We start from the raw sequence: 13,042 nt of genomic DNA, 5'->3' as shown, positions 1-13,042 counted from the left end.
TAAGTGGTTAAAAGCTTTTTGATAACAGTGATTTTTTAATGGGTGGAGTTCAATGAAAATCAAAGCATTAGATGTCCAAAACAATTATTTACTTTTTTATTCATTTATTTACTTATTTTTTTGATGAGAGACTGTTACACACTGCAATGTATTAAAGTGAGATGTTTCACGCTGTTCGCTTGTGCACATTTTCCCCAACACATTAGGTAACCCACATTTCCATGAGCTATGTGTGATTTTAAGATGCAAAAATAAAATAAAAATCAATGGAGACAGTTGGATAATGCACATAATGCATGTTAGTAAAGAGTAGAAATCCTGTGCAGATCTCACCGATTACCTGCAAGCTTTTGTTCTCTTTCTAGTCTGCAGATCAGAGGGGTGTCCAACTCCAGTCCTCGAGAGCTACTGTCCTGCAGCTTTTAGGTGCATCCCTACTCCAACACAGCTGAATCAAATGGTTGGACGACCTCTTCAGCATGCCATCAAGTTTGCCAAAGGCCTGATAACAAGCCATTCATTTGACTCAGGTGTGCTGGAACAAGGATGCGTCTAAAAGCTGCAGGACAGTAGGTATGTCCCAATTCATAAGCTGCACCCTTGAAATTGAAGGCCGAGTACGTCACAGCCAGGCAACGAAGGCTGCTCCAATTGCGGCCTTCATTTCATTCAGCTCTCAAGGGCTGGAGTTGGACACACCTGCGGTAGATTATGACATGCCCACAGATTGCACTTAAGTTCACACTTCAGGTACATTTTTGTTCTTGTTGATGGTTTTAAATTCTCAGGATATCTACCTTATTTTATTATCATTTTAGATTTTCGAATTTTGTTCGACTCAACACTAAATATAGAATGGAGTACAAGAAAAAGGACTGGAAGCCTAGCAAAAACCACCTGTATGGCATTTTTTCATCATTATCATCAACAACAAAACAACAGCGACAACTACTACTACTACTGCCTAATGCATAATGCTATATATAATGCTATACATTATACTGTAACTATACTCTCCAATATATACAACAATAATCCTGGCTATTGCTGGAAAAGAACGGAGCATCAGGATGGGTTAGTTTCTTCATTCTGTGCATATAATCTCAGTCAATCATACTGAAATAATTACTTTGCTTTACTGTACTTTTAATTTTATTTTTAACATCAAAATGTGTTTTTTGGGCTCTCCTTTCACACTAGAATCCTGTTACTTTTGCTGCTACTACTCCAAATCCCCTAGAGGCTTTTAAGTAAAATGTAATTTTATATTTTGCTAGTGTAACAGCACCCTAATGCCGCTCTGCACTGAAAATAAATTACCTCCCAGTAGCCTGACATTTAGTGAACAAGTGACATCTTCATAGTTGTAGCTTCTTTCGTGAAAGAGTTGATGCTCATCACACTATTAATGAGCCCCTAAAAATAGTCCTGCATGTGATTTCTCCCCAGGGAGGCTGTTAACTGAGCAATGTGTGGGTTACAGAAGGTGCAGGATTGTGGTAAAAGTTTACTTGGCTACTTGTGTTTATACGTAGCTAATTGTGTGCTAGTTTTTGTATGTGACAGAATGCAAGAATATGTTTGATCTGTTATCAGCAAGTGAGTGGTTTATAATAAATTCAATGAAAATACTTTTGCAGGTAGATAGATGGATGGATATTGGTTTTTCTGTTTGATCAAAAGGACCTTATACAAGAACTCTTCACAACCACGTGCAATTATTTTGTACAGAACACAGCACATCTGTGAGACAAACTTCAAGGCTTTTTGAAAATCTCACCATTTACCAAACCTCTCAAAGAAAAAACCCAGACAAATTTATTTTAATTTGTTGTGTTTATTTTTAGTATGTATATTGATCAATTTTTATTTTGTTTGCTATTCTATAGACCTATTTTGCCTCATTTTATGAAGCAACGTTACTTTGAGCTATTTAGTTTTATATTATTGATTTTTTTTTGTGATTTCTCATTATTGTAGTAAGCATTTACCTCTCAATATCCAGTTTTTGGGATGAAAGTCACATCTCACAGATTCAATCAGTGATGGAACTTAGGGTCATCGGGTATTTCAGGTCCAGCAGGAACTGTTCATGGTTCCATACTCTGGATGCAAAGCCACCCAGTAGCCTTCTCTGTGACTTCAGATGCTCCATTGCTAAATGATTGCCCTGCAAATCCTGTTCTCTTCTCATTGCAATTTTAATTTCAACATGATCAATTAGTTGGTGGATTTGAATACGATGATCATATCTGGCTGCAGCCATGATGGTGTTATTTGGGCTGCAAAATTCAGCTGCTTGCCAAGGTCCCCTTCCATATGCCAGCTGTTGGAGGCAGTGAGGAGCCCAGCATTTGTTTAGCTTGTGGGTCAGGTTTCTCTCCAGCGCTAACAATGGCAATGGTCTTTGCCTGACGGTGGCCTCTGATGCCTTTAAAGGCCACGGTCCTCGATAAGGACTTAGTTATAGTGTCAGTGATAGAGCCAATGTCCAAAGGTTTTTAAAGCGTTCTGCAAAACAGGTTACATGTGTCGAAACAAATTAACTTACGCAAAATGAGCTGTGATTGCCAATGGTCAGTCTTCTACATTTGTGCATTATATTATATTATATTATATTATATTATATTATGATTTCACAAAACATCAGCCTTGTAGAAACATTTAGCTGATTAAAACGTTGAAATTAGACTGCCATCTTCAGTTTTGTCTTTCAGCTGGTGGAGATATGGATGTAAACAAAGTAGTCATTGTGCACAACACTGTCAAAGATTGTATATGTATTAAAAGATGGATCACTCTGTAACAACACTGTAATAAACAGTTTCCGCAGGCCTTGAAAATGCACAAAGATTTTCTTACTGATCCAATCATGTCTGCAGTTAATCTCTCATTTAAACTTTCATTCACCTTTTTTTTATAAATAAAACTTTAAAAAAGATCAGCTTTAAGCTCCAATTCAGTACTTTCAGTACTCCGATCAAGTTACACATTGTTAGAAGATAAAATGTGCTAAAGGAAGCATACACAATAACTTTCCATTCCATTTTAATGAGCTGTGAGAATTTCAGTGGGAGGAATTATATTTTACAAATAACTAAAGGAACATGCTGGTATACTGACAAGTTTGTACTTTTATTTCACACACTTTCCCCTCATTATGTGAGAGGAGATAATACTACGGTTGAAGTCTTTTGCTAGGAATGTCAAGGGTTTTAAGGGTTTAAAAGCTCCGAAGTCAAAAAGTTAATCTTATGCGTTGCATTTCTAGATTAATGTATGTAGTATTGCAGAAGTAATTATTTTGACTGTGGCTGCTGAGCTCCTGGTGATGTCCCTTCTGTGTGTTGTGCTCCAACAACTTAAGAATTAATTGGGTCACTTTATTAATAATTCAGCAGGATCCAGTGCTATAACTCACACACCACATAAACAGAAGTGGAACTTGTGTTCACTTTGTTTTAAACTAAACTGACCCATTAAAATAAAAGCAACTACTTTTTGTGTTTAGCCTTGGTTATAAAAGAAAACACACACACACACACACACACACACACACACACTAGAACAGAGCTAAGCCGAACACAGAGACCAGTCTTTGCATTCCTTCACTCCTACTTTGGCCAGAAAACTGTCTGATACACTGGAACTTTTATGAGCTTTGCTTTTTTTGTTTATGATTGTGGCGTGTATTATCATTCTGCGACACCACTAATCTATCTACCACTTAACAGGCAAAGCTGCAACAGTGAGAAAATAACAACATAATATCTTTGAGAAGGTAGGGGAATCTGCACAAGCTTGTCCAGTAGCATAGCTGTCTGTGGACAAGCATGTGCTCAGAAATTTAAGTTTGGTCCAACATAAAGGCAGAAAGTCTTAGCCTGGTTTAAAAAAAATCAAATTTGAATTAACTTGCATACTGAATTCACAGTGGTTGTTTTTCATTCAAGCAGTGATTTCCCATGATATACGAGTATTTTACTCAGCACATCTAACATGGTTTTGCAAGGTCATTTGCTGACCTTCTCTTCCTTCATAAACGTAAAATGATGCACAAAAAGATTACCAACCAAAACTGAATCAGTACAAGATATATTGTACATCGCTTGGGATGCCCATTTATAGATATCCCAGACATCAGATAGCTCATTTACAGACAAACCCTTCAAATCTAATCTGGGTGCCTGAGATTTAAAATTCAGCTTGCTGAATGCTCAGTTCACTGTTGCCTGTATTATCATTAATAAGACCCCATATAATTAGCATGGATTACTAAGTCCATAATATTAGGACTTTTTGTGTTAATAATATTGGACACCCAGCAACTGAAATAGACTGCTGAAGCCCATACTGGATAACAGCATGGGGCAAGGGTCTTCCACTTGGTCAGAACAGAAGCAAAGATCTTATGTCTGTCATTTTCTTATTATAAATCCATGCGGGTGTTGTGCAGAATCAGAGCTGATTAGTAGAAACTGAAATAACTCCTGCTGTTCTTTTAATAAAACAGAGTGGGAATATACAATAGCTGGCAGATATAACAAAACATGCTGTTTAGCATACAGTACACATGTGAGCTACGATATATTAATGGCACAGTGCTGAATGGCTAATGCGTTGCAAAATTACCCCAGCGGTGGCAATCACATTCACAAAAGAAGCATGAGGACACAAACATTGACAATTAGCCCTTTTCATATAAGCAGGAGTTAAACATTTATCTTACCAATTTGCTACTGACATGATACAATCTCTCTTTATTTTAGGTTAGAGATATTATAAAATAAACACTAACCATAAAGAAGCAAACTCAAAGAGCCCAGATATCCCCAAATGATAAGGATCCAATCATATTAAAAAACATATTAATCAAAAACACCACACACACAAAGGAATTATGTAATATAATCTCACTGTGATGCTAATTCAAACTCTGTAGCACACCCTGATATTATTAAACAACTGATGTCCCTTCCTTCCCCAAGTAAGTCTCCATTAAGGCATCCTTCCACTAAGATGACATTGCACCTCGACCGCAGGTTGTTTAAAAGAGGAAAGGTGAAATTTGTCAGCCCTTGGTTCCCCCCAGACTGCCCTGAGCCCCAAGCAGTTGTGTATATATATTCACAAGCTGATGGGGTGACTACATTAAAAAAAGAAAGAAAAGAAGAATCAATAATAATAATAATAATAATAATAATAATAATAATGACAACCAATTATCCAGACCTGCAAGTTTCCCAAAACTTGGCCAGGTAGAATTTTTTTGGACAGATGGACAAAAACCTGAATGATCAAACATAATATCTGTGTGAAAGGTATTAATGCATATTCATTATTTCTAAAGGTTTAATCTCACTGTAAACTGAGTTGGATTCTAACTTACTCACTGTGAGTTTTCCATGTTTCTTTTGTTTGCTTTGCTTGTGTCTTTTCCTGCTATGTACCCAAATTTAAAGCCCTATGAGAAATCAGTTTAACGTGCTTACACGCCACAGTAATTATCAATTTCTCAAGGCCTGTTTAATACATCATTTTATGCTTAATTAGATTTCAATATTCCTTCACCTAAATTAACCTGGTGAATGTGTTAATAGTTCAGCTCCACTAATTGGCAAATTGCTGTAATATGTTTCTGATTAAATTATGAGTATGTCCACAAATGTAATTAATCATTCTCATCATGTTTGTTCCCACAAAGCCAATCCAGTGTCTCTGCCTGTAAGATACAACATTAAAAGTCAGTGATGAACATCTGCTTTGTGTTTGGCAGAGTTTAGCACACAATGACAACAATCCTGCCTGCTTTTACTTGGGCAGTACATTTGTAGCCGGAGCAGAAGTGCATGCATTTTCAGCATGACTGGCATCCGTGTGAATCAAACCCCATAGCCCTACAGCGCTACTCTAACCCAGTGAACATTACTCATTCACGTTTACAACTGCAGCTCATTGGCAGCTCCTCTGGGATTTGACCCTACCACAGTAGGAGGATGATATAAGAGGGAAATTTTCTCATTAGCTTTCTTGTTACAGATTTTTTTCTTCCCATTTCTACCTGGTTCACCGATTTGCTTTGTTTGTTTTGCTTTTTTTGCCTCCTTTATTTGCCACAGTGAATCCAGGAATGCTCAGTCTGTCGCACATACGCCAGAAACCTTGGCTACATATATACAATTCGCTCATTCAGGAGGAAGTCTTCACCACACACTTCACCGGGTAAAACTGGTAAACTGCTTGTTAACCCCTATCAGATAATCATAGGAAAGTAAGCCAAAACATTTAGATGTACACATGATGAGGTTCATACTGAAGATTGAACTGAGTAGGGAATGGGAAGAAAGATTATTTGCGTGACTCTGAATGTGGCATGTTTGTTGGCGCCAGATGGCCAGGTCTGTTTTTTTCACAAGCTGCTGATCTACTGGGATTTTCCCCATACAACCATCGCTGCCCTCCACAAACGGCCTCCACAGACACCAGGTCTCTCTCTAATAGAGCACTTCTGAGAAGTGGTGAAACAGCACATTCAGTTCATGGATTGGCAGGGAACAAATCTCCAGCAACTGCAAAATGCCAAAATTATTCCAATTCCTATTAATGTTTTTGGCATCTTGTGGAACCTGTGTTCTGCAAGTGAACAATGTTCCAACAAGGAACACCTCATGGAGACACTGGTGTATGTATATATTGCACATCAATCACAATTACAAGTTAAAATATAGCACTTGTAGCTGGTTTTAAACCCAAAACCATAACTAGCTTTGCATGTCTACAGGTTGCCATAGTGATCTAGCCAGGTAAAATTTGAGGTGCCTGCCTTTTGTCAGCCACCTGTCAATGTTTCCTTTTTGCTCCCTTAGATGACTGTTGTTTCTTTTAAATGTATTCTTTTGTATAATTTTACTCTGAGGTTTTTATTTTATTGATTTTTGATAGATTTTTTTATATTATGATTATTACATTTTTGCTTTGCTTTTCAGTGTATTCATGTTTCTGTTTATGTGGGCTTTGTATTTATATTTTTAGGGACTTGAACTGTTAATATGTTTTCCTCGGCTGGAAAGCACCTCAGGGCAACTCCTGTTGTTTTTACATGTGCTAGATAAATAACAGTGACTTGACCTGACTGCAGAGGCCCCACTGCACAACCTACAGGACCGAAATAATCAGCTGCCAACGTCCCAGTGCGAAACACCACAGGACACCCTTCTGTGTTTAGGCAGGTGGTGTACAATAGCAAAAATCTGACTGATACCAAATTCTCCTGACTCACTTTTTTACCATTCTGTTTTTATTTCTTAATTCAGGTTGCCTTCACATTTGGCATGGCCATTATTTAGAGGCAACTATGACTGCTTTCCACTCTGTAATTAGGATAAGGGTATGGGATTTACCTTTTCAGTAAGGGCATGTTATCTAAACTCAGGAAAGTGTAGTGTCTTCAGGCAACAGTCAAAGGCTTGTTTGACATTTCTGGCAGAGTTGATAAGCCCTTAAGCCTATATGGCAGGCTGGATTGTGACAATGTTATCTGTGTGCTTGGGTGTATCTCCAGTAACAGCAGCTTGGTAGCCATCCCGACACTGAAATCCACTTTGCATCACTCGGTTTTTATAAATAAAGACACAATCCTTCATAAGATCTTGTATATTGAGAGATTAAAACCTTGCTGAGTTAACTGACAGCAAAGCAAGGTAGTAAGAGATTACATCTCTGTCTATACTACTTAGATATGAAGGGATGACTGGAAAGTGCTGCGAAAACTTCCCTACAATGAATTCTTAGCATCAAATATGAGTTGACATAATGCATAATAAAGAGTTACTTGCACTATATTATCTCACAGTGCAACAGAAGGTGATGCCCAGGTTCTGTAGCCATCATTTAGCTGTGTTTATATCTCATTTGTGGTCATTTCGATGTTCTCACCCTTACCTGGGAGTCTTTCCCCTCTCTTAATCCGATTTTAACACTTCTTGGAAAATAAATGTCACCCCCGCCACTTTTCTGTGCCTGGCTGTCAGCTTTTTAGTGGCAGTAAAAAGCAGTCTTGGCCTGGGCTTGGAACTCATCCCTCTCAAGCCTGTAATTGCTTCATTAGAGCCTCTGCTGCATCTCTGCCTGGTAGCTCGGGAGATTTAATAAGAGCTGTGAGGATGCTCTCAGACTCTTCTGTCTGTGCTGCTGGGATGTTGCTGGGGAATTTCATATAACTAGGCTTTGTTCCAATGAAGACTGAAAGTCGAGGAACATCAAACTAAGTACACTCCTGGATGCCTTCAGTCTAGCTCAACTGTTGTTTTCCCACATCTTTTGTAGTGTTGCTATATCCCCAGTGGCTATGCTTCTTGTGCTGCTGAGACTGTAAACCAGAATGGAAGGAAGATTAGGTTTCTTGTGGTCCATTTTCTGACAGATGAGACTCATCAAGTTACAGGACAGTCTGATGGGCTCATAAAGAAGAAGTACAGGGTGAATGTAAAGCTTTATTTCATCCATTTTCAACTGAAGGCAGCTGAAAAGACTTTGTATTCCCCTCATGCCATATGTCTGAATGAGAGCATGAATTGTTGTCCGTCTCTGTGTTAACCCAGGAAGAGATTGCTGACCTGTCCAGTGTGTATCCTGCCTCTCGCCCTATGGACAGGCTCCAGCTCTCCTGGATTAGATAAGCGGAAGAAAATGGATGGATGGAAATCTATATTTTTGCCAAATATGTGCCTGGTTACATTATAATCAGTAGTGATTGGTGATGTCCATCAGTCACTGACTGAAAATGATTTTCATCCAAATATTAAAAACAATCCCCACATTTAAAGTTACACTAGCTCGTCTAGTTATTTTTTTAGCCTCTGAAAAACAGGGTACTTTGTATATTGGAATACTTATAGACTTAATTGAATGTCCCACTTTATCTAACACGATTTTCATGTCAGAATTATGCTCTTAATACACATAGAAAATGCTAGCTTACAACGAGGTTACTGTCCTGCATGTACTTCGGGTGTAAGTAACAAAAAAAAAACAAAAAAAAAAAAACCTGGGAAACAACAGCAGATAGCTACACTGGCAGATTACTGGCTGCCAGATTAGTATTAGCACGATAAAGCAGCCAGATACACTCACATCCTATCATCTATTTGTAAAAGCATGTGTTTAAACTGACATGCATGCTTATGTGGCATAACAAGCAGAACAATCCCAGTTGCGATCAGCATTGCAGTAATGTGCAGTTCCATTTCCAGAGATTTGCACGTCACGTTGCAGTTGAAGCTAATGAGACTGTCAAAGAAACGGCTAGACAGTATATCTGAGGCCGATTGGTCAGTTTGGTTACGGGGAAAAAAGGGAAAGTGCCGCTAAAGAGAACAGCTCATTCCAAATGAAAAACTAACACTTTAAACTTCGAAAAAGTGAAAGAACTCATATAGCATCTTAAAGCTTTATCACTTGCATTCGTTAAAGCTGAGCTAACAAATCCAATCTAACATTATCAAACTTGGCACATCTCCTGGATAATTGAGAATGCATCAAGACAAACTTGGCACACTTTTAAAGCAGCAAACTAACTCATGTTTACCAAGAGTTTGACTTTAGCCCATAGCTACCTTTTCTATACACTTCTTATATAAAACTTTTCTATCACACCACAGCAAAAAGAGTCAGACTTTAGAGAAACAGATGTGTTTCTGTGTGTGAATATGCAGAATCTGTGGGCAAAAAGGCCCACAGATTTTTGTTTTTGTTTTTTAAAATGATGTGGTCAAAGCAAGTGAACAATGGGGAAAGGAAAACAAAATATATTTTTTGAACTGAAATCTTGAAAATTAAGTCTGCTTTTAAACTCACCGCAGTCCTATTCGAGAAAGCCACTGCTTAAAATGTGCATATAAAAGACAAACAATGACGACTGTGCAGTAATGTGAAAAAAGTTTAACGGTATTATATTCATTACAATGAATACCAAGGAGTACAGGTCTAGGTGAAATTGTGTGTATTGTCAAAAGGTCAGAAGTGTTTACCAGAATTATTGCGGTCAAATTCCAAAGCATATTGCGGCTTTATCTTCGATTTGTAGTATTTTAGATGTGCACTGAGACATTGCCACAAGAGTAAATGAAAGCTTTCAGTCTGGATCCCCAGAAGGTTATAGTGACCAGAGCTTTGAATGAATAAAAGAATGAAGGGTGCTGCCACATGCAATCTACAGTAGGACTCAACTATATATAGCAAACAGCATGGGGGAGGAGGAAAACTGATGACTGTGTGTGTGTGTGTGTGTGTGTGTGTGTGTGTGTGTGTGTGTGTGTGTGTGTGTGTGTGTGTGTGTGTGTGTGTGTGTGTGTGTGTGTTACTAACATGTGTACACATGTGCATGAGAGTATCGCCGTAAGAGACAGACATGCATCTTGTTTATAACCCCAGTGTATGCATACATGCATGTCTGCATGCAGAATGTGCACGTCTGCTTGCAAACCGATTTCTGAATATTTCACTTATGTGTGTCATTTCTGCATGTGTCATACTCACGTGATGACCAGTGAGGTGGAGAAGAGCAGCGTTCCCAGGAGGCCACGCCGGCAGTCTGCATTCTTCCTCTGGCGTTGGTGCATCTCACCACCACAGTTGTCACAGCAGCGGCACATGCAGAAGAAGAGCCCGGCTATTGGCATCAGAATGGTAAAGAGCAGGCCCACTGCTGCACAAACTAGGAAGCCTATCTCATAGTAGATGGCCTGGGGTCGGGGGAGAGGAGTGAAAGGGAAAAAGAAAATGAGATGCAGAAAGATGGACAAATTATTTATGAATAATAACAACAAAGAGAGGTGAGTCAGTAAATGAAGAGATGAGGATTGGTTTGGTAGAAGAAGGAGGGGGTGAATGTTTAGGAGTGAGGGAGAAAATGAGGAGAAAGGGATAAATTAATAGCAGAAAACACAAAAAGACGGAAGGATGCACACAAGGAATACAAGGATAAAATGATGAACAAATCTAAAAATATCTGGTAGAATCCCCCCGCTGCGAGTTCTCTCTAGTTGTCCAAACAGGATTTGCAGATGAACAAAGACATTGCGTAACACTACTCACTGCAGGAGAATCCTCTCTTTGTTAAATACAGCAAGCTAATTCAATAATTCAACTTCCTGACTGCATTTTTACACAAAACAAATGCCAAAACTAAAACAAAAAATGAGTAGGATGAAGGTTTTTGTCCCTGCACACGATAGTGCAAACTGAAAGTGAAAGGGGAAAATGTGTTGAGACTGTTGCAGAAAGCAATTGTTGGACATTGTTTTTGCAAACATTTTAACCCAACAGCAAAATGCACTGGCAGGATAGTAACAGATGAAGCATGATGGGAAAATACTCAAAGGAGCTTCCCCTGTACAGTAGGCCTGTGGTACAGTTCTTCCCACTATAACGAAGCAAAAAGACAGCATTTCTGATGAAAAACCTGCTTCAATAGGAATGGATTGCAACGCAGTTAACATACTAAAGGGAACGACTTCCTAATCTTTCTTCTTTCAAGAAAAATCAGGCCCCAGAGTGAGATCATTATACCTGTTTCAGTGGAGCTCTGCATTCATTGAAAATAAGGTATATGCCTAAGACCATTATAATTTATTTAAGTTTAGGGAGTCAAACCATGAAGCAAGCGAAATCATTTGTTGGCAGTGGATGATTCTTCTAACTTCCAGGATTCAGGAGAGGATTTTAGTAAGTAATTGTGAGGTGAAGTTCTAAAACAAATAAACAAAAATAATTAAACTTAGGTGGCTGAAACTGAAATTTTACTGTGAAAATTTGTAGCCGGTAATCAGAAAATGTAACCATTTCCTCCGCCTAGCTAAAACTTGCATGCATACTCAATCAGTCAGGTAAGTAAATCCCAAAAGGTTAATCTGTTCATCTGGACATAGCGTTTTCAGTGGGAGAAACGATTCGTCATTCATCCAAGTCACTTCTTCAGTTTCATAAAACAACCTTACAAACTTCAGGAAGATTCTAACGAATGTGTCCATCTTTATTAGACCGAAATACTCATCTTATATCAACTTCATTAACTTCTTAGCATAAGACAACACAACAAGAAGTTTTAAGTTCTGCACCTGAAAGAAACAAAAACGGACCTGGTTTAAATTTGTCTCTGCATTGCTCTGTTTGTGGTGCTCCTGCTACATTTGAATTGCTCCTAGGAAGTCCTGCTCTGACCCCTTGCAGGTGCACAAATTTTATACCCCAGAGGTCAAACTTGAGCTCTGTGGCAAAGCCTGTGGCCTCCAAGCATAACAAAGCACTCTCATCAGTAGCATCATATCAAGAGTGCAAGCATGAGCATGCAGATATTTTTTAAATATATTTTTAATATATTTATGGGTCTATATGTGGTGAATTCATCCCCTAGGGTCAGACTGTCAAAACTGTGAGAAGGCACATTCTCCTTCATCACTCAGTATTTTCCCGAGTCAGTTCCTGCAACTTTAAAATGAAATGCATGTTAAAGGATCACTGTTGTGACACAGTGGAGGAGATTTTGCATTCGCTGTAGATGTGCACCTCCACAGCACAAGGGCAAGCCTGGAGACGGTGCTTTCTATTACTGTATTTACTGGAATTAGAACCCTTTCAACATCACCTATGAAATCTGCACATCATTTGTCAATGACGGCCTAAATAATCCTTAACTTTCAATATTCAATATGACAAGCTTCTTTAGCAAATTCTTTCTGATATACTGAGAGTTAAAATGCTGCTGTCGGCAGCTTCTCACTTGCTCTTCTTGTCATGTGCCACAGTGCTCCTACTTAATCTGCCCCTACCTAAACTGCACGCAGCATAGGCTCTGGAAATTGTCAAAATTAAATAGGGGATTGGTAATTCCCACACCATATGTAACTTGTCACAATGATGTTCAATAGCTTCTCGTTATGAAAGGATCAAAGCAGCACTGCTATCACTGCTTTGAATAGAGGAACTGCTCTCCCAGCTGATTTTTACTAATCTTAATCGCCCTCACAAGTCAGTGACCTGCCTC

General features: G+C 38.7%; 1 protein-coding gene across 13 annotated transcripts in view; it reads right to left on the bottom strand.

Moving 5' to 3' along the window:
* Nucleotides 1–13,042, bottom strand: part of prom1a (prominin 1a) — an 85,599-nt gene that overhangs the window by 33,966 nt on the left and 38,591 nt on the right. For all 13 annotated transcript variants that reach the window (XM_085469326.1, XM_085469323.1, XM_085469324.1 and 10 more), the window contains one exon: nt 10,537–10,742. In XM_085469326.1, the coding sequence (XP_085325452.1) occupies nt 10,537–10,742 (206 nt within the window). The remainder of the gene's footprint in view (nt 1–10,536; nt 10,743–13,042) is intronic.

Source organism: Copadichromis virginalis, linkage group LG2 (assembly GCF_057382275.1).
Source record: "Copadichromis virginalis isolate Kocher_CV1m ecotype Utaka linkage group LG2, C_Virginalis_male_GT1.1, whole genome shotgun sequence".
NCBI lineage: Eukaryota > Metazoa > Chordata > Actinopteri > Cichliformes > Cichlidae > Copadichromis > Copadichromis virginalis.
The sequence above is the reverse complement of the archived record's forward strand: the minus strand, read 5'-3'. Positions and strand labels throughout refer to the sequence as shown.